At 40.3% G+C, this 23,174-nt stretch overlaps 1 protein-coding gene across 1 annotated transcript in view; it reads right to left on the bottom strand.

Annotated features, from left to right (window-relative positions):
- The window catches only part of LOC121912555 (chloride channel protein 1-like), a 51,786-nt gene that overhangs the window by 17,034 nt on the left and 11,578 nt on the right, over positions 1–23,174 (bottom strand). Inside the window, exons 3-12 of the mRNA XM_042434751.1 lie at positions 13,392–13,701; positions 13,178–13,309; positions 12,054–12,187; positions 11,810–11,887; positions 11,600–11,678; positions 11,107–11,232; positions 10,473–10,557; positions 9,704–9,805; positions 9,048–9,132; positions 5,172–5,327 (exon numbers count right to left, since the gene is read on the bottom strand). Coding sequence (XP_042290685.1) covers positions 5,172–5,327; positions 9,048–9,132; positions 9,704–9,805; positions 10,473–10,557; positions 11,107–11,232; positions 11,600–11,678; positions 11,810–11,887; positions 12,054–12,187; positions 13,178–13,309; positions 13,392–13,701 — 1,287 coding nt within the window. The remainder of the gene's footprint in view (positions 1–5,171; positions 5,328–9,047; positions 9,133–9,703; positions 9,806–10,472; positions 10,558–11,106; positions 11,233–11,599; positions 11,679–11,809; positions 11,888–12,053; positions 12,188–13,177; positions 13,310–13,391; positions 13,702–23,174) is intronic.

A 23,174-nucleotide genomic window follows, 5' to 3' on the forward strand; every position in this document is an offset into this window, starting at 1 on the left:
TCAGTGATGGAAACCACTTGTGGACGGTATTGCTTTTGTTTTCATACAATTTAAATACTTAAGTGTGTGTTTTTCCTTATATTAATGTGGCTAAAGTCTATATTCCAGCTTTACATTATATCAGCATCACATGTTGAACATGCCGGTACACCTGCTCCGTAATCACAATAATCACCTTCTCTCTCAAGAGCAAACAGGTCAACAGCTATTTTTCATGATTGCGTTCACCGTTTTCAGTAGTATCTCCTTTGTTTCTGCAGGTTACCCACCTAATACTAATTAGATCGCTTCCAAGATGTTGTGTTGCATAGCAACAGCAGTGATGTAAAGTCCCTGCACCATTTAAAGCTCTCATCTCTGTGTTCGCATTTGAGGAGGAGAGAAAAAAAAAAAAACCTTCCTACTTGGTCACGGCTTCTTGAGTTGCAGGAGTGGTGAATCTGGATAATTTGTGTGTGTGTGTGTGTGTGTGTGTGTGTGTGTGTGTGTGAGGGGGGGAGGAGGGACCCAATTACCCTTGGGTGTCCTTGAGCAAGGCACTCAATCAACAGCTGCTCCAGTGAAGCCGCAGATGATGGTGCTGTGGCGGTACTGGGCGACTCCCAGCTGCTGTGCGACGGTGTTAAGAGTGAGTGTGAAAAGAGCAAATGTGTAAAACTCCTCTGTAGGAAGATTTAAAGCCTAACTCGCCTTTCTAATGTCACAAACACTGTGTCCAAACAATTTCTGTATACATCAGGATGTCACTTCAGAATAGCTGGCCTAATAATATGCTTTGTTCCTGGCTGCAGAGAGCTCATCAGTGATAATGATTACCTTTACACAGGCTCTGGATTTTTGCTGTGTGTGTGTGTGTTTGTGTGTTTTTTTGTGTGTGTTTCACCAGCATCACTTCACAGGCGCCACATGCTGGGCTTTCTCTTTTTGATCTGCAGGTATTGGTGAGACGCTCTACGTTATCATTTTAACATTTGTCATCATCGTTTGAAAACTTAATTACTGTAGTAAAAGATAAAAACTCATTAGTGCGTCTTTCACAGGGTGGCTGCTATCCTGATCCACTAACTGTACGCTCTCTTTTAAAGGTGCAGTCTGTAGAATTCACTAGCATCTAGCGGGATGGACTAGCGGTATGTTTTAATTAGTGTGTTATCACCTGAAAATAAGAATCATTGTGTTTCATTACCTTAAAATGATCCTTTATATCTACACGCTGCACTGCCATGTTTCTACAGTAGCCCAGAGCGGCCAAACCAAACACTGGCTCTAGAGAGGGCCTTTTGCATTCTCTGTAGCTTCTCTTACATGCTTTCAATCTGCCGCCTCACTGCTAGATGCCACTAAATTCTACAAACTGGTCCTTTAATCCTGACAGTTTCATGCAGAAACACACATGAAGCACAACAACAAAAAACACACACATCCTGAGACAGATGGGAGAAGAAACACTGAGACATAAAATAAGCTCTGATGTTTGATTGAGAACGATGTGGAGATGAAGGAAAATAAAGATAGAGAGGAAAAGGTTGACTGTGTAGTAGAGAGAGAAAAGGAACCACACACACACACACACACAGAGAGAGACAGAGAGAGAACAGTCATACAGTTCGCTAGCATAAACACCAAAGAGAGCAGAGGGGTATGTTCCACTCCACTTCTGTATTTTAATTTGTGCTTGTTGTTTTATCTGTCTGCCCAGCTACAGTACAGCCCAGCACACCCTCACTTTAATCCAACAACAACCTACAACCTGACAACACTGATGCCTCTGTTCTGCTCATCATCTCAGTCTAATTTCCAGAGTCAGAGAAATAAAAAAATGTGCACCCTGTTCACTTCTAAAATCCTCCTGCACCATGAAGCGTCTCTCCTGTGTTGCTGCGCTGTCAGATGAAGAGTTAATTACACTGGACGGCGGTGGAGGAGGTTGTGCCACCATCTGGTTCAACAATAGTTTATCCCACTTTGCAAACATTCAGCGCTGGAGCTGAGGGTGAACAGAAACAAGTCACGCTGGTTCCATCTCTACTTCCATTACAGTTATTTTGAGTCATTTTGAGACTCGGTTTGTAAAAGTTATCTTGTTATTCTGCATTGTTTGATGATTTGAATCATCAGGGGTCGTCTATATGCGATAAAGAAAACAAACAAAACATTTCCAGGATAAATTTGTGTAACCAAATTTAGTTTCCTTTTATCGCTGTTGGCCGTCTTTCACACTTGTTTACAGTTGTTGTGTTCAGCGGTAGGTTGGTGCAACGCTTTCAACATCAAAGTGCAGATGTTTACCAGTTACCACTGGTGCCAGAACACAATGTAGGACTGGATGAGCAATGTAACCACCACCCTCCTAAAAATAATTATTCTCTGCTTATATTAATGAGGCGTTTTGTCACAGAACATGATATCAACACATGAGCGCGTTCATTGTCTTCCAGCTATAATAAGGATAATTATAATACTTGAAACGCAGTCTCAGAACACCTTGTTCAGGAACAGTCACAGTGTATTAAAAAAGAAAAAGGCTTTTTATTACTAAAGACATACTGAGCTGTCGGTGTGAAAGCATCCTTGTGTTCACAATATCTTTTTTAAACTTCACTATAGCTGAGCTCTGGCTGGAAATGTACCGAACCCGCACTTCATTTGACATGATATTCTTAAGATTCGCTTATCTGTTGGACAGAAATCAGACAAAGCCAGATAGAGAGTCTAATCCTGTGTAGGGCGATAGAGAGAAACATAAACACACAGAGAGAGAGAGAGAGTGTTTGTTTGAGAGCGTATTAGAGAAAGGCTGACAGCAGCAGAGGGTGACGGAAAAGCAGGGAACACTGCGAGTGTGTGTGTGTGTGTGTGTGTGTGTGTTGTGTTTGTGTTGTGAGCAGAGTTTTTAACCAGCCAGCTGCTCTCAGTTTTTGGTTGAATCGAGTTTTCACTACAAGGCGCCGCTCTGCTCGGCTGAGAATCACCGTGACTCAACCGATACGGTGTGTGACAGTGAGTGACGGGCTTTAATATGCTTTTGATAGGATTATTTATGTGGTATTTATGCTTAATTTGACCTTAGAGCGGGACAACAAACAGAGTGAGGTTGACTTTTGTGAAATCTAATAACACTTAACTGCACAGAGAGCCGATCTAAGACAAATTATGTAGGGCCAGTTTGAAATTTTAGGACAAAAAGTCAAAATTAAGAGTTAATTGACAGCAGTTTGTTGTTTACAGTGTTTGAATCTCAGGACAAACCCTGCTTGTGTTAGAAAAACAGAGAAGAAGAAGAGCTCAATCCCAAAAATTTAACTTTACCGGACAGTAATTTTAAATTATGATTCACAACACCTGACAATGCTGGCCATTACATCACAGCTGTTTATCAGATTTTTAATAAAGATCGCCTGACAGTATGGAAGGGAGCGGGTTTGATTTGCTCTCCCAGTTACCGGCTTCTTGGCTGTTCTCTGCTTGAGCTCTTGAGACGCTGCGGATTCTCATCAAACAGGAGGCAGCAACAGCTTGGTGCTGTTTCTTGCAGCAACAGACAGACTGTAGGCGGGTCAGGACTCACAGTATTTAGAGACCAGACTTTGCGCTTTGTCTGTCTGCGCTTTTCACACGAGACGCTTGAACTGGGAAGCTCTGGTCGTACCGTTTCTAAATGAAGAACGATACTGGGGGCGGACAGACTGTATGAATATCATGAGGCTACGCACGAGGAAGGTTACTCTTTACCTTCAGAGGAGCTGTTTGTTTGTGTCTTGAGTCAAAGTTGATAACTTTAGTTTACTGGTTACTGGTATGATAAAAAACTGGGTGGCAACCAAACTACGTTACTGTCACAAGCAGGTTTGGAATTTCTGTTCACTCTTGTTTTATGGAGTTTTTTTTTTAGAAAAATGTTCTATAGTATCAAGTATATAAATATTTAAAATATAACTTAAGTACGTAAGTAATAAAGAGAAGGGCTACCCTGGTTTTCTGTCTTGTCATACTGTATTATCTGCTGAATGAGGCTGTGGAAAAACTGCAACAGTGTCTCAGGTGATTTCTGCACTTCAGTGTGGTGTTAAAAAAATGTTTTATGTTCCTTTTATGTTCCTCAACACTGCTGTACACCCACCGGACAGCTGTCAGTATACAGACACATCATACTGTTTGTGAGTTTAAAGTGTTAAGTCGCCATTTGCGAATGAACATAATTAAGTTCCACACTCTATACATACAGTACAAGGTTTGCATTTTTGTATAATTGTCCTTGTCAGTAAGCTTCAGCTTTCGGCTCTTGTTGTCTTTGTAGATGCAGTGTGTCTGGTTTTCTAGGCTGCTCTCTTAGCCAATAAATGACCGGCAGCTTTAGTGATCCATCAGGCTTCTCGGCCACCCTGAAACTCTTTAGTTACCTCATGCTGTCTTGAACATTTCTGATCTGTATGCGCCTACGATGACAAACTGCTCATTAGTGTTCAGTGGCTGCATTGTGTCTGTGCTTCACATTGATATGGTTTGTTTATGGTGTGTTACTGATCATTTCTCCATATATGCTTTTTTTTTTTACAGATTTGATAGTTTCGTGAACTTTCTGCTGATTCACAGTCAACCATAGACCAGATTTACGAACATATTTCTGCTCATAAAATATTGAAGTGAACAACAGAGAGCATCGCAGGAATGCTGGTCTCCAGCATGTGTGTGTGTGTGTGTGTGTGTGGCTGCTTTTAAGAAAGCATAAGAAAGCTACAACTGCTGGCAGCCTGCCAGGGCCGGTGCCCTTGGACAGGAAGAAAAGGAAGAAGACAAACACACACACACACACACACACACACACACACACGCACACAAACACAAACAAACGCACACTATGTCCCTGTCACCGACACACGACATGAGTGACCTGCAACAAATGCCCCTAATGAAGAAGAGGAGGATGATGACGAAAATGCTGACGTCAGGTGGAGCCAATCACACACACACACACACACACACACACACACACACACACACACACACACACACACACACACAAACACACACACACACACACACAAATAGACAAAAAACACAAATAGACAAAAAGGGCTGGTGCACAAATTCACACAAATTTAATCTGGAAAAGACACCCAAACACACACACACACAAACACCCAACAATACATTTCCCAGATGCCACGGACCTTCATGAGGAAGAAGAGCAACAAGACGATGAAGACGCTGACGTTGGGGTGCAGCCAGGCGGCGGAACGACCCAGACCGGGCGGAAGTGGGGGCCCCGAAATCTTCGTCCAGGTAAAGTTATCAAACAAAGAGTTGATACACTCCCTGGGCATCAACTGGAGAGGTGAGGAAGGAGAAGCAGAGGAGAGGAGGGAAACAGATGAGGAAGGAGTAAGGAGGGAATATGATGAGGGTGTGATGGGGTGGGCAGGAAGTAGGGAGAAAAGGGAGAAGCAAGGTGGAAGAGAGAGGAAAAGATGGAAAAGGGAAGGACATAGAGGGAGGAAGGGAGAGTGGAGAAGAAAAAAATGAGAGGAGAGAGGAAGGAGAGGAGGCAGGGAAGGACAAGAGGAGAACATATTAAAAGGGAGAAAGGATGTAAATAAATAGAGAAATAGATGCATGAAGAGGAGAAAGAAAAAGGGAGTAAAGAGGTCGTGAAAAGGTGGAAGGGTGAGAGAGAAAGAAAGAAAGGTTGAGATATGAGAGGTGATGAGAAGTGAGGAGAGGAAGCCAAAGAGAGAGGGATGAAGAGGGAGAGAATGAAAGTTTAAGGAAGGGGGGGGCAGGAGAGAAAAGGAGGAGAAGAGAGTGAGGACAAAAAAAAAGAGAAAGAGAGAAAGAGAGAGTAAAGGAAAGTGAGTAAAGACATAAAAAATAAAGGGGAGACAGAGAGTGAAGAGAAGGGAGAATGTCAAGTGGGATAAACAGGCAGGAAGTCATCCAGAAAGCTGAAAGCAGAGTGGTACGGGTGGCCGTGTCCAATGACTCATTCTCTTTAGATGACTCATGACTGACGAATTCACTTCAATCATTTTTTGCTCCACATTTGCATATATTCCTCCGGTTTTGCTCACAGGCACACAAATCGCAGCGGCGCCTCTTGCATCTGCATAACGCCGCTGCCGGGGCAAAAAAAAACAAAAACAACACCAACGTCATTCTACTTTTGTACCTCCTGACTTGAGTTGAATATCGAGGACCTGAAATTCACCATTGGGTGTGTGAGTGGAAACTGCAGAGGATGGGCTGTGTGAGAAAGGCTGCTGTGGGTCGCGGTAGAGATATAATGACAGGCTTTCCCTGTGTCTTTTTGAAGTTGCGGGTTCACGTCTGGGTCGCGACCTGTGTAGCGTTTAATCTCTTCTCGCTGCGCTGCCTCTTCTGTCGCTCTGCGCAGTGCTATCCGGTTAGATTTGATTCAGATTGAGATATCACTTCACTCCCCCTTCTGTGTTAAAACAATGCTGTGCGTTTGTTAGAAAAAAAGGTGTGAGACGTTTCTACAATCGTGGGTGTGAAAGACATGCACCGAAGGGCACAAAAAAAAAACATGTTAAGGTGTTGCTCGCTGACATATGCACACAAACTGCATGCACTTAAAACAGCACATAACACACACACCTGGTTCACACTTTGTGGTTCTATTCTTGAGCGTCTGTGATACACATGATTAGCTGTTAGCTCTGGGTGGCTGAGCTGTTGATATGTGGCTGTCTGAGCTTTCACCTTAAAACTCCCTTTGTGCACACGTCAGTGAAGGCTACAAGACACGAAGCCTCCATTCATGCAGAAACGCAAGACACTGACACCGCAGATTTAATAAGCTGATGGTGTTCTGAATATTCAAGTATAGATTTTGGTTTTGGTTCATGCTAAAGCAACAGCTCTTACAGCTCATACCCCGACTGTTAATCCCGATTATCAAAAACATTAGGGTGTCCAACTTCATCTAACCTGCTGTTCCACTTTGCCAGAATACTGAACGAAAATTTGGCTTTGGGCAAGCTGTGCAGAAATGGATCTGTCATGTCTCCTGTAGATTTAATATAAAACATCCTTTTATGCTTCTTACACACTCCAAAGAGTTCATCAGTTACTTCATCAATTCAGCATTTAACATTGTCAGACTCGAGATAGACAGTTAACAGTATCGAAGTTAATGCAACAGAACTACTTATACAAACAGATTCATTCTTAACTCACCTGTTGTCCTCCCGGGTCAAATTTGACCCGAGAGGACAACAGGTGTCATTATGTGTCATTCAGTGTCACATAAAATAATTCATAATTTCTTAGTCAGGACACTGTTTTGAAACCATTTCAATTTTTTTGATGACAGCACTTAATGACACCTGCACTTAATGACACAAGTGTCATTAAGGTCAAAATTGACCCGGAAGGACAACAGGTGTCATTATGTGTCATATACCAGTTTGCCATAATCCATCAACACATTTTCCTCTGATCTCAACTGTAGTTAAAATAATTCATAATTTCTTATGTAGTCAGGATACTGTTTTGAAACCGGTCAAAATTGACCCGGGAGGACAACAGGTGTCATTATGTGCTATCATCAAAAAAATTGAAATGGTTTCAAAACAGTATCCTGACTAAGAAATTATGAATTATTTTATATGACACTGAATGACACATAATGGCACCTGTTGTCCTCCCGGGTCAAAATTGACCCGAGGACAACAGGAGGGTTAAGAGGCACGTACGAGTAATTTAAGACAATTTTGGGGTATTCAATCAATATTCTCATATAGAGAATTTTCTCTTAGGTATGATTTGTGAATTTAGGCCTCGTTGTACAGGTCGTGAACAGATAGTCTGACTTTCTTCACAAGGAAAAAAATGCAAAATTAATGTTCTGTTAACCATATTATCATCCTGGCTGCCAATTTACTGAGAGGTTTTTTAGATTTTATGATTTTCACTGTCATATTTAGGTGCTGCGGCTTCTACGTATCAGCAGTTGTTGTAGACTCAGGGTGTTTCTGCAGCTCTCTGTCCAGTATCATCTTGTGTTGCAGCTGACAATGTAACATCACCTACTGTAGGCTATAATATGCTCTCCTCCGATACCTCTGTTACTGTCACATGACCGCTTCCCATCATGGATTGCTTTGCTTTAGAAAGACATTTTTGGCATCCAAACTCAAAGACAAAGTGTTCTTTTCTTTTTTATTATTTCTGTCACAGTACAGCACTGCCAGCAGCTGAATTCATATTTTCTAATAGTTTCAGGTCCCCTTCAACAGACACTCCTAAATTTATGTTTTTGTCTCAGTTTCAGGTATATTATGCTAGTGTAGCCTCAAGCAGATTTGTGGCGTGCGCGCTACAGAGGTCTGGCAGCTTCTCTCTTTTCAAATTTAAGAGATTTCACACAGCTCCCTCTGGAGCCAATAAAGGCTTTATTACTACTTTTCACATATGCAATAGTCCTCCCCGAGGCCTGTAAACAGACTTTGATGTGTAAAATCGGTGGAGTTCCCCTTTAAGTGAACTCATCCTCATACCGATACCTGATCAAAGTTTGTTGCTGTTTGTATCTCAAAGGTGCGCGAGGCGGTGTCTCCCTGTGGCACCGAGAGGTCACATTCAAATTTTTTTTAACTTCAATACCCCAAAATCCTGTGAACAGAGCAGGCTTATTTAATCAAGTCGCTTTAAACCCTTTATAACAAAGTAAACCAAAGAGACAAAAGATCTAAAAGCTCACTGGTTGAGTGCAGGTTTCTCCCTGCTGTTAAAATCTTCCTTTTTGGGTTATTATTTCTCATGGCCACTTTGTTCTGTGTTGTTTTTAAGCAGCTGCATTTTTAAATAAATATATGTTCCTGGTTGAGTTTTAAAACATGTAAATTAGTTACCGCTGTTTGCTTTTGTGGGGTGACATTTGCTGCTGGTTTTTGCTCATCAACTCTCTGTTGCTGTCAGCGTTGCATGCAGGTACAAACAGATTCACATGCCCTGTATTCTCCTTTGTTTACATGACATAACAGGCAGTAGAAGAGGACAAGATATGAATAGATATGAATGCTGACCTCTCCTGCCATGAACTGTCCGAACCCAGGTGGGAAGGTCAAGGTGGCGATGACCAGAGTTACCATCGCAGGAAAGATCAGTCGGCTGCGATGGGAGACAAACTTGGTTATTAAACAGACTTTAATAATAATCCTCGACTTTCAAAATCCCAATTAAACCTGGAAACCTTGTGAGGCAGCTGGATTCATGAGATCAAGACATCACGCGATAATCATCTTGTCAGGTATGTGTCTGCACTACCAATCAGCATCGCGAATCCAGCTGCCTTGCAAGGTGTGACGTCCCCTTTGCCTTTTGCTTAAGAGGTCGCTTTGGCTTCTTGGCTCAGGAGCCAGTGGGCGGGGTTGGAGAGGACATCAGGAAACTACTTGAACCTCGGCAGTTTAGGCCTACAGCCTATTTAGGTGTCTTCTGTGTTAACCTCTTTCTCTCTCTTCCTTCCAGGCCTCAACCATCCAGATGAGTTAGACTTTGGTTTTGTTTTGTTTTGCTTTGCTTGCATGCACCACATACTTCACTCATTCATACACTGCATTCATGACTGATTTAACTGACTAACATTATTACAATTTTATATTAAGTTAACAATAAATCTAATTTTTAAAAGCTTTATTCATGTGTGAAATATTGGCCCTTCTGATGCACAGAAACTCACTGTTTGGTCAGGAAGCGGGTCATGGCGTTGTGTCGTCTCATAAACAACACCACCCGTCTGTTGAGATAGACGAAGAACGCCCCCAGGAAACCGCAGGAGATCCTGCACAAACAAATAAACATCACATTAGCCAAATTAAGTCAGCTGTTCATTTGCAACACCCTCTAAAGGACCAGTGTGTAGGATTTAGTGGCATCTAGCACTTAGGTTGCAGATTGCAACCAACTGAATACCACTTCATTTCAAGCCTGTATAGGACCTAAGGTGGCATGAAAGGTCCTCTCTAGAGCTAATGTTTGGTTTGTCTGTTCTGGGCTACTGTAGAAACATGCAGGTGCAACATGGTGGGCTCTGTGTGAGAGGACCTGCTCCATGTGTAGATATAAAGGACTCAATCTAAGGTAACAAAATAGGTAATTTATTAATTAGTTTTAGTAAATGCTCTAATTACTTCATTAAGATACAATACATACATATAACAACATAGTGGCTCTTTATTTTTGGCAATAAACTCTTCACATTATGACATACAGTACATGAGTCCAGAGCATCATCACATGAAGGTGTTCATCTTCATTCTTTGAGCTTCTCCTTCCTTCCTCGAGGTAAACGGTGAACTAGTAAATTGGATTCTCTCGTCGTCTCTCAAATGCTACATTTGCATAAAGTTTGACTTATTAACTGCTGCATTTATCATCTCCATGAGGAAGTCTACACAAACACACACACACATCAAAATATAAGGATTTCCAGTTTTCCAGTCACTCACCCAATGATGGCAAAAGCAGGTAGCTCCTGCAGATCAAAGGGGAAATCCATGCGGAAATTTGTCCTGAACAGAGCCGTGATGGTAACTGCAAAATGAAGATGAGAAGGTGACATTTGTACCATCAGTATTTCATTCCAGAAGACTAAAAAGACAGCATGGGTACTGGTGCTTTTCTCAGCATTTCAGCATCTGTTTGCATACAGAACTGGGCGGTATGATTTGCAGTATTGTTCAAACTACTAGTAACTAAATGAGACGGGAGAGTGTTGGCACAGTGAGATGAGCAAATATATTTCTTGGTTTGTCAAAGACTCATTTCAATATTCTTGCGAGAGACACTCGGGTGACCTGAGTCATGCATTAAACACCCAGCTGCTACATGTGGTAGAGGACAACACCATCTAGTGGAAAATACACAATGTGCCTACAGTACTTTCATTATGTCAGTGTCACTGAACAGATACAACAGTTTGCTTAAAGTAAGGGCGCCCTCTAGCTCACGTACACGCAAATACAATGACTGTCAAGTTATAGACATAACAGTGCTTGTGATGATACTACAACTAATAAAACAGAAAATATGCTATATAAATAGTGTTTATACATATATGATATCTTTCTCTCCCATCCATACCTGCATCTTTGTTAAATACAGATAATACTCGAAATATGAAGGCACTAAATGTAGCAGCAAAGTATCCTCTCCAGTAGTTTCTCACAGCAAAGTATGTGGATGTCACCTCTATACTGAAGAGCACACCTGATGAACAAAGAAAAAAGGGAAAAAGAAACATTAATTTAACAGGTAAGAACTTAAACAAGGCACTGATTCATAGCAACAGAGAAATATTTGCAAATAAGGTGATATTCTAAAATTCTAATATGACCTCTGTCCTTGTATTTCCTGTAAAATGGCACATTTTAGTGGTTCCTTCAACTTGTATCAGCATTTAAAACCAAGAAACATTACCATCACAGTTTCCTAAGTGTCAGAGTGTACAATATGGGCTGAGGAAATTTAAAAAAAACCTAGTGCAGAGATGGCTATCATATATACATTCAGGAAGAGAAGAGTCAACAACAACAACAACAACAGTAGAATAAGAAAAAGGCAAAAGGTTGTGTACCTCCAAGTGGAGTACCAAAGCAGCAGCCCACTCCCACAGCACAGCCCACTGTCAGGATGTCTGTATAACAGTATGGATTCTACTGATCCAGAGAGGAGGAGGAGGGAGAAAAAAAAACAAAACATAAAGATGAAGGAATATCTTATACATTCTTTTATAATTCCACTCATAGTTGAATGTAGATGGAAACCTTTCCTGACATCAGCTTACCTGATAAGCTCCTGAAAAGATAGACATGCACCTGCTGAGAACGGCCGCACAGATACTGGCAATGTGCACAAACGGACCCTGAGCACGGGAGGAGGGCACAAGACAATCAAGTTAAATTATGTTATAAAGAAGTACAGACAGTACAAGACCACAGAAAACCACATCTGCTGTTTCAATGCTCAGACAGAGTGAAAAAAGCTATAGGGAGAGATTGGATGGTCCAGCTCTATCTAAGTTCACCCACCTCTTTGCCTACAGGCATGCCGCTGCCCAGAGCAGCAGTCAGACCAATGACTTTAGCAATAAAGGCCTTGATGGTCAAATATTCCTTTAGCACAACGCCTCTCAGGATGGTCTTCAACTCTGGGATACCAGAACCTGAGACAGAAGGCGAGACAGAGATTGTTCAGAGGGGAGACAGGACGACGAAGAGGTCCTGTTAATGCTAGAGCAACTGCGCAGTGGAAAGCCATGTGAAAAGCTGGAAACTGATCTGATTCAAAGCACTTCCATAACCTTGAATCTTTTAAAGTAACCATTCTGCATACAAAAGACTAAAGGCAGATGAGCAGGAGCAGGAAAAAGAGAGAAAAGAGGTACAGACCGATAGCTTGAGGAGCAACCAGGTGACAGAAGAAGGAGGAGAACAGGATGAACAGCAGGGGATAAGAAACCCAGGCCAGATACTGCAGGGGGATGTTCCCCCTCAGCTCCCCGTGAATCCATTTATAAGCTGAGAGAGGATTGGAGGGAAGAGGAAGGGGGGGGGGTAAAGGAGAAGTGGAAGAAAGATTTAGATTGATTGGAAAGAAGAGAAATGGGGATGGATGAATGGCAGGAGAGTGGGCGAAGGTAAAGGGTGAAGCAAAAGAGTAGGGCTGTCCCCGACTCGGCACTTCAGACCGATACATGACTCGGTAGAGGGAGGGGGGGTGGCTCATACTTTAATGCTGTTATTCATCATTTGTGATGTGAAAACGCCCGATTTCCACAGCCAGAGAAATAAAAAGTGTTCAGTGTTTGTTTAAACAGGTGGTTAGCCGACTTCGCTGTAATTAGCGCCAGAGCTAGTAGCAGGAAACAGATTTGCTCTGTTTTCATCACAGTTATGTATTTAAGTCAGCAAAAAAAAGGGAGCGATTCGACTGAAAAAATGCAGGTCGACTCAGGGATTTATCGACCGATGCATCGACTCGGCGACTTTTCAGGGGTAGCCCTACGAAAGAGAACAGAGGATAGTGGAAGGAGATGGAAGGTAAAGGAATGAGACAAGTATAAAAAACATAAGAATATTCAGAGACTAAGAGAAAGAACATCTGACCTATTTTGCACCTGCTTTTCCTTTATGTTCGGCCTCTGCAGTCCTACCTTGCAGGCTCTTTGCGCTAGCGTAGTCCATCGTCCAGCTGACCAGTGCCATTGTGATGCCCAGCATAACAAGGAAGATCCAATCTTCTCCTAACCTGGTCACGAGGAACCGCTGCACCCATGCTATGCAGTCTGATGAAAGCAAATGGCACAAAAGCTTACAAAAAGCATCTTATTTTTACTGGTTTTCACATCTCTCCTCTGGACTGCTCACCTCTACACTTGGAGTACGAGCGTTTGTTCTTTAGTGAAGATGTAAAGTCGGGTTCAGCTGTCTGCTCTCCAGAAGTATCCCCCTCCATGTTGGACTGGCGCCTGTTTCTATGCCTGCCGTGATAGCCATGCTGGTGTCCGTGGCGACCGTGGTATCCGTTCTGGCCGTGACCACGGCGGCCGTGTCCGTGGCGAGACCTCCCGTGGCCGTGGGGATGGTTGCCATGTTTCTTGATCTGTCTCTCGGTCAGTAGGCGCGTGGCCTCCCGTCTGCGGGAGCCTCCGTGGTGTTCTTGGTACTCTCCATAGAGCTATCGATCAATCGGTAAAGCGATCCGTTCAATCAATTAGTACAGAAGAGAGGAAATACTAAAAGATGCAGCAGTCATTCATTAGACGTAAACATGCACAAGCTGTTCCAGAGCAATTGAGAATGTGGAGTGTTATAGTACTCTCCTGTTGGCACCCTGGCAGAGAGAGGCTGAATTTAAAAATAGACGGGACCACGTGTCGACCCAAACAGCTCTAATGGAAGCGGAAACATGGGCTCTGCCTCGAGATTTATCACCTCTGGACACACTCCATGAAAATTGGCCGGGACATCTGGGGAAGAGTTTAATTCTCATCTCTCTCTCTCTCTCCCTTGCAAAGATATCTCAACCCCTTCAGTAGGAGATGCCCTCTTTCATTTGTTTTGTCCTTCTCTTTATCCATAGACATTATGGATGTAGACATTATGTCCCATAATGTCTATATCCAAGACATTATAGGACATACATTACATTCTTCTCTCTCTCTCAACTATATAACATATATTCTTTCTTTTCTCCTCAACAGTTTAAATAGACTAGGGCTGCAACTAACAGTTTTTTTCATAATAGATTCTTCTGAGAGCTATTTTCTCAATTAATTGATTAATTGTTTGGTCTATAAAAAGAATCAGAAAACTGTGAAAAATATCAATATCAGTTGACTTCAATGTCGTTTTGTCCAAGAATATAAAACCCCAAATGATTTTGTTTACCATAATGTGAGACCAAGAAAATCAGCTAATCATCACATTTGAGAATCTTTAACCATCAAACCTTTGACATTTTTGCTTGAAAAATAACTGAAATAATTCTGATTGTTAAAATAGTGGCAGATTAACTTTCTCTTGATCAACTAATCGATTAATTGACTAATTATCGCACATTACAATAACACCTCTGTATAGTTTGCTTTAACTTACTATCCACTGTCATAAACTTCTATCTCTTCCAAACAAACTTGTAGTAGCGCTTCCTTAGTGTTTAGGTAGATAAGTGGAGGTAAGGTTCTGTATATGTTCTGCATTATTACCAGTAATGTAGTTACAGAAAGACCAAAAAAATCTATACTGAAGAAAGTGTAGAGTTAGTAAATTCCCTGCTTTTTCTGATCAATAAAATAGTGCAATGTATTGGTTTTAGTTTTTCTACTGTGAAAAGTGGCGCAATTGTTTTATAATGAAATGTTTAAGTGTAAACATGAAACAATACTACATGGGGACACCAGAGGTCAGCAAAGTTATAAAGGTTCAAATGTGAAAGTAAAAGGCTTTCATGTCATTTTGATTCAGTCTGTACACATAAATGCCAATAACACATATGGATTCTAGTTATGTGCAAGCTGCACTTATTATTAACTTATTATTACCCCAGAGGGAGAGTGGTTTGACATATGTGCACAATACTTAATATACACAAACATACACACTAAGAAATCAAAACAAAAACATACACATGAAGATATAAAACAAAACAAATAAAACAAAAAAAAACATACTCTGTAAGAAGAAGAAGAGAGACAAGCAATCAGTAGCAATCCAAGACAGTCTAATCATGACAAACATTCTTTATAAAATGCACAAAACTACTACACAGCACCGTCCTGCTCATGATGTACAAAGATTCAATGTGAGAAAAGACACAATGAAGCCCAGAAATATATACAATACATTACTTTCCACTGTGCAGCACTGACTATAATACTGAGTATTGGGAGTTTAATGTGCAGCAGGACATCAAGTCATTTTCCCATCACTAACTATCACAGTTAATCAGAAACTATCCATCGATCCACATGACTGAAGCATTGCCTGATATTCCAACACTGCGCTACAAATATTCCACCAGCGCTGATATATATTCTTAGTACATCAACAGCAGACAATAGCACTCCAGGAATACAAGTGACAAGCTGGTAAGTTGTGTCTGGTGCTGACACTTTGGATGTTCGGGCAGTAACCTTTCAACAGCTTCTAATTTAGCAGGTTCATGGACGGACAGATTGATGGATGGATGGATTTAGACACACACACAAACACACACACACACACACACACACGTACATATAGTTCTGGGGATGCTGTGTGAGCAGAGATGACGGTAAATGCACAGTGAAACTCGAGGAGCATTAAGACACAATGTGCTGTAACGGGATGCCGACACAGACTCAAATAATAGAAGCCAGTAATGACTTGACCTGGTAGGCAGTACTGTTTAATGTTATAACACACACTGTTGTCCTGCTGATACACAAGACTTGGACATGTGTTTTTTTATGAGTGCACAACGTGGTTCAAAACCAACATTTCCAAAAGATGCTCAGTGCGGATTCTCTCATTACAAATTGTTCCTGACATGTCCTGTACACTCATGACTGCAAGGGCATTACACACAAATACACTGGAAAGGGGACAACTATCACCTTACCATAACACAGATTCATGACACACTGTCAACATCACACCCTAAAGTAACCACACGAAACTGATTCCTCTTAAGACTCAAGACAGTTTCATTCATATAAAAACACCTCGGCAGCCCCTGTATATTAAACATAAAGACAAAAACTGTATACAGGCTTCTCTTACTAATGCAAACAGAAAGGGTGGGGATTTAAATAAATTCTTCCTCTCCAATTTACTCTAATAGATGCTTTTAAGGGCTTTCATTTTTTCTTCCAAATCAGGACATTACAATCTGTATAATATGTGTAACAAAAACATCTCAACTTAAAGGTCCGCTCACTAGTTTTCCAAAGCATTACCTCATCTCATGGTCTAGAGTGTATAAGTACAACAGGTGGAGTCTTGTCCTCCAGCAGGGGGCGTCAAACATAGTTTAGGCTACTTGGGTTGTTTTCTAATTACTTAGAATGATTTACATGTTAGTTTTCATTTGTTCAGACCGGATTTTTTTTCAAACGTTACAGCAGTCCAGTGGAGAACTGTGCACAACTTATTTCTCAATAAGTCTAAATGTCACAACCAGGATCAAAATGCTGCAGTTTCAGGGTAAGCTAATTTAGCATTGTTCTAATTTTAAGGTTGATTGTTTAATGAAAGAGATTTGTTTTCATATTTACAGATCTGTTTTGTCTTCAACCCATGTCCCTATCTAGCCTTTTGTCAGAATAAATATATACTCTCACCTTGCATAAATGTACGTTTACATGGGACGACAGTAAATTAATCAATTCATGAATTAGCTACTGATCCACATGATGGACAAAACTGGAAAAGTGACTAATTATAATGCAGCTGTGAACACAGCGAGCACTTGGGATGCACACAACTGCCTGATAGCTGTTCTTCATTAACTTTGAGGACGATCAAAATTATTTGTGTGTTGTTTAATTAACATTAATCATATAAAACCTGCATCCGTGACGAGCACAAACACAATCTATACATGATAAGTTACGATGACAACTGATATTATTGTCAATCTGACTACAGCAGTGACTTGATCATATCTACTATAATAAACTACATAAATGAACCTTCTCTACTGGATTTGATTGAGACGTCCGAGTCATATATTTGGAAAAGCAACCAGCTGTTCTCTACTATGCGGCTCAGGACAGGGGGACCTCCAATATGGCCACCACAGTGTATATCATGTTGTCTGATATCTATCTCTAACCACGCATTCCCTCCTTTACCTCCTTCCACCTCTCCTTCCTGTTTTCCCTCTTCACCAGTGTAATTCTACTCTGCTACTAATCACTCGTACTCCTCTACCTCCTTCCTTCGTTACCCCCTTTCCCCCTTTTTATCTTTCCCTCTCTCTCTCTCTCTCTCTCTCTCTGTCTTTGCTGGTGAAACTCTACTCTAGGCTAAATTTAGTAGTGGTGTGATCCAATATTCCTCATTACACTTCCCCACACCTCTTTCCCCTCTCTCTCACCATTAGTGTACCTTTCAAAGCCTCATCATATTCCCTCTTTTTTTCCCCCCATCTCTCTTTCTCTCTGTGTCCTTCCAGCTGTCTTCTGGTCCCATCATGGACTTGTGAACAGGAAAGATAAACCGCCCAGAACAGATTCACAAAATTCTTTCTTAGACAATGTGCCAACATACGCTGAGTTACGTAACACGCAGCGTGGACATACGTTATACTGAACGGAGGATCAGTTACTGAGTTCCTTCCTCACAGTCACTTCTGCGTATCTTGAGGTCAAGAGCAACTCAACTGGGACTGTCCGAGCTGGGACCAGAGCCGGTGGGTCATAGTAGTAAAAAACATAGATGATGAACTCACAAATGTCTGCTGATTTAATTATGCTAAGAATTTATTTCCATACAAAAAGGTTATTCAGCTCTTCCTGCTAGAGGAACTAAAAAAGGTTTCCTCTCCGTTACAGGAAGGTGATCAAGTGAGGAAATATGTTTTTTAACCCTTGTGTTGTGATGATACTGCCTTTACTTTCTCATTTTTTTGGACTCCACTGCCAAAAATCACCCAATATTTTCCTTTAAATATTTTTTCATTTTCTGCTGACCTAAAACTCAATATGTAGAAAAGTGCTGAAGTGATAAATCTTTCCTCTGCTACAAAAATGAGGAAATATGTTATTAGACCAACTAATCTTATATGCATGAAAAAATATATATTATTTTTTTCTGCCAAAAGGTCGTTCACATCCTACACAGTGATGTTACTTATGTAGAGATCTAACTCCATGTGAGGCCTCTTCTAAACAAGCTGTTATACGACTTTAATAAGAGAAATCTAAACAGACTTCATTAGTGCTGTGTGAGAAGTACTGTCAACACGAGAGCTGCAATGATTAGTTGATTAATCAATTAGTCGATCGACAGAAAATTAATCGCCAACCGTTTTAGTCATTTTTTAAGCAAAAATATCAAATATTTGCTGTGTTCAGTGTCTCAAATGTGATGATTTCATGCTTGTATTTGTTATATAACATTTTTTACTATTTTCTATCATTTTATGGACAGAACGACTGATTGATTCATTGAAAAAATAATCTGCAGTTTAACTGATGATGAAAATAATAGTTAGTTGCAGCCCTAGTCAACACCAATCACTGATTTAGATTATGAGAATTCATTATATTCAACCATGTTTTACAGCTGGAGCCCTAAACAAACACTACATGTCATTTTCTGTATCAGACTTCTGATACTTCCTATGTGTCATCAGTTCAAAATCATGTTTAGCAGAAATACTCTATTTATCTATATACTAAATTTGGGAAAAGTAATTGTCAAAGTATCTAAAAGTAAGAATATAAAAACATATTAGGTATGTTTGCTAAAGAATCACTTTCTAAAGACAAACAAAACACAGACAAAACCATAAAAACCTGTCACACATCCACATTAGTAAATACATACTGTATATAATCACACATATATCATATAACATATCTGTTGGCACGCATCATAGGGAGTGGGGGAATTTTTCATATCTACTCACGATCCGCCCTAAAACCCAAATCCCCCTCTGGAGACCCCCGAGACACCCAAACCATTAAAATACAAAAAGCATAAAGTTTCCAGCTGACTGGTCTGAAACAGGAGCCCAGTACTAACCTTTATAGAATGATACAAAAGTCTGTTTGAACCTGCTCTTTTTTCTAACAACTACTTTGGCAGCCATGGAAATGTATGTGAGTAGTAGTAAATGTACTGATGACTGACTCATTGATAAAATCCTCTGATAAAACATGTGTAAAGAGAAACAGTATGCAAACAACTGTCTTGGACTTAAAACAGGCCTTTCATGGAGTGACTATCGGCCAAAAAACGGCCTCATTGTCAAGATCTAAAACTCAGATCACCCAAAGATAAAAAACACACACACATAAACACACCACACACAGATACAGGCAGTAACAGACTATCTGCATACGTATAATGAGAGGTGGAATGAATCTTCAAACTGTGGTAACAGTAGCTGTCATGGTGAAGGTCAAGGCTGTTTGGACCATGAAGAACTGACAGTCATTAACATACTGAAAATAACGATCAGTGTTAAATTAATAAACGGTATGCTGTTACATTTTTTGGAGACATTATTAAGCGTAAACGACCCAGCCTTCTGTTCTGTTTTAAATAAAAACCTGCTCTGCCCTTTGATAACTCTAACCTCTGATAATTACACTGTGTTTTTACACACCTAACACTTTTTACTGTGTTTCCTGACCATTTATTACCTGCTATAAATACCAAACACATTTACTGAGATGATTTTTGTTGTCCATCTAATATATCACATTATTTCCTGTCAATAGCCTTGAGGAAAGGAATAACACTTTATAAAAAACTCTGTAATCCTCTATATTTTTTAACAGGGCTGCAACTAACAAGTGTTTTCATTATCAGTTAATCTGCTGATTATGTTCTCGATTACTCGATGGACTGTTTAGTCTATAAAAATTCAGAAAACAGTGAAAAATGTCTTGTTTTGTGTGACCAAAAGTGCAAAACCCAAAGCTTTTCATTTTTAAATGATTTAAAACAGAGAAATGCATCAAATCCTCACAAGTTAGAACAAGAGAACGACGTCATTTTTGCTTAGAAAATGACTGAAATGATTATTCAGTTAGCAGATTAATTTTCTGTCAATGGACTGGTTAATTAATTGACTATTCGTTGCAGCTCTATTGTACACTGACTCTTACTTTTAGTGTTAAAAACAATATATATAATTTACCTCATCTTAACCATATATTACTTTCTAACCAAAACAATAAAAAAGTCACTTTTAGAGAACAACTCTCTACTTTGAGAGACATTCAGAGATATTTATTGACAACGTAGCGATGGTGATATAGTGATATATGGTGATGATGTTTTTTTTCCGAGCTGGATCTTATCACATTGTGAGAATAAACTCCGTTGAACGTCATTTGTCAGCCTTCTGATGTCCGCATAACTCCGTGTGTGCAGCTGAATGTGAGTACATGCCGTTATAAGCTGTCATTTAAGTCAAACCTAATGCATACGAAGGTCTTCTAAAATAGAGAAGGGTTTAACTCCATACATTCTCTACATGACTGCCAACTCTCCGGCCACGTGTCCTGTCTTTGTGACAGATTACAGTAGCGGGGGAGCGCTTTTATTATGTGTTTTTATTTATTTATTGTGTTTTTTTTTAATGGTTTCCAATTCAGCCCAGTCTGTGGGTCAAGTTAAGAGGATCTATGAGGGATCATTAACTATTGAATGGTTAGAACACATAGAGACAGAGACAAACACACATAATGCACTCAAAATGAGCAAAAACTCCCATTCAAAAAGGGACAAAAAGTGACGTAACATTCCTGTTTATAGCTCTGCTCCCATGGGTGACAGTGTAAACATGAGGGTTAACACAGCCTGCATTGCCTTCAAAAGCACACTCACATATTCACTCACACACACAGGTTAGATGACTTTGCACCGCCTGGACTAGCCATAGGCGTAGGGTTTCAACAATCGTTAAACTCTATAGGTCACCATGATCACCAGTCCTCACATACCAGCCAATCAACACGGCAGAGGCTCTGCAGCTGTATGGATTAGTCCTTCAGTTTTCTAGAGAGGAATACGACTTTATTCCAAAGACGGTGTATCGTTCAAGACAAATAAGAGTGTTTAAGTGTTTAAAGATTGTTCCTACGCTTATAAAATAAACTTTGCCAGACTGTGAAATGAAAAGAGTTTTTAGTGGAAGAGATTCTGGAGCAAATCCAGGCTTATAACATTAGAGTATATAGCTTCATATGAGACAGACGTAAATAATCCAAACATACAGATCATCGCTGCAATTTCAAACTTGTAACTGAGACTCCAAAATAACCTGTTATTCTGATGTTTATGATTACACAATTACACTACTGTTAGGACCCCAAAATGATGTAACAGCCTGCCAGAGGCTCTGAGGTTAAAAGCGTACTTTTATAGATGTACTTTTATGTGATGTCGTCTTTCACGGCCTTTTATTGTTCAGTACCCAGAGTTTTTAATTTCTCCTTTTCTTTTCCTTTATCTTAATCTGTTGATATCATTGTATTGTGTTTTAACTCTGTAATTCAAAAATACATTGATTTTTCATATGTGCTTGTGCTGTGTGTTTTGTTTTTAAAAAGTGTCATATAAATGAAGATATTATTATTATTATTATTGCACTTGATTTATTTTTTTTATATTGGGGAGCTTTATTATTGCACATCTTTAATCATGATATTTACATTAAGTGAACAAGTAAATACTGGTATCCTTAAGCAATAATTCAGAATATGGAAAACAATGAGACTAAATTAGTCTTTATTTTGGATTAAACAAAACCTGAGTCAATCTGATGTAAAAAAAAAAAAAAAAATATTGTAAAGTCCAGATGAAAAATGAAATAATATTAAATGCAGGCGCAAGTGAGAAGATTCTTTAGTTGCACCAGTTTTTGTTTCTGGCTGATTTGCAGCATCAGCAGCAGCGTTTGTTTTTTTTCCATCACACAACAGTGTTTAATGTCAACTGTGGACTCACAACAAGGATTATTATTATCATTTCAAAGCTATTGTATACATGTTTCCATTTTTCCAGTCTTTCAATATACATCCCTAAACAACTCTGAGAATGTTCAGACTTCTTTATTGGAACATAAACATCCTCCAGTTGTTCAGAAAGACCCTAAACGCCGCTTTGTTCCAAAACATATATGTAACTACATGAATGACGGAGATTATCACCACCGCAAATGTACGATCAGGTTTCACCTCTTTAAGACACACGCATGGACACACACACACAGAGATGTATAAGCACAAGAAAACAAAAGCGCAAACACATACATGTAGATGTGCACGGATGGAACATGCGAAGAAAAACATGGATGTGCACGCTACGAAACACACATACGAAACATACTGGGTTATCACAGAAGTCAATCCTACATGTGTTAAGACTGACCAGAGCTTAAGAAACGAGGCGCAGAGAGGGTAGCAAACAGGTGGCCGGCAGAGAAAGTAGGAAACAGCAAGACAGTGAGAAAGTGAGTCTATGTGTGTGTGTGTGTGTGTGCACGTGTTAATGTGCATGCCAAGAACAGGGGTGAGGAAAGTGCACACAGTGTCTAAGCACCTGTTGCGTGACCGTATGCGTGACCCTGTTGTTATACATCAGCTAATTGGTCTTCACCATGCCTACAACTCTCTCACACACACACACACACTCACACACAGACACAAACAGTATGCAGCTCATAGACAAGCACACACACACACATAAAAAAAAAAAGACAGGCTCCATCCATGAAAATGTAGTCTGCACTGCTAATACAGGTGCGTCATGCAAGAACGACACAAGTGATTCAAAAACTGAAGACACACGACATTAAAAAAATCAGACGGAAACCTGAGAGGGAGAGTTCTGACGGAGAAAGACGGACGGATGGACGGAGAAAGACGGAAAGAGCGACAGAGAGAGAAAGAGAGAACGAGAGAGAAAGAGAGAGGGACACTGACCAGG

Source organism: Thunnus maccoyii, chromosome 15 (assembly GCF_910596095.1).
Source record: "Thunnus maccoyii chromosome 15, fThuMac1.1, whole genome shotgun sequence".
NCBI classification, from domain to species: domain Eukaryota; kingdom Metazoa; phylum Chordata; class Actinopteri; order Scombriformes; family Scombridae; genus Thunnus; species Thunnus maccoyii.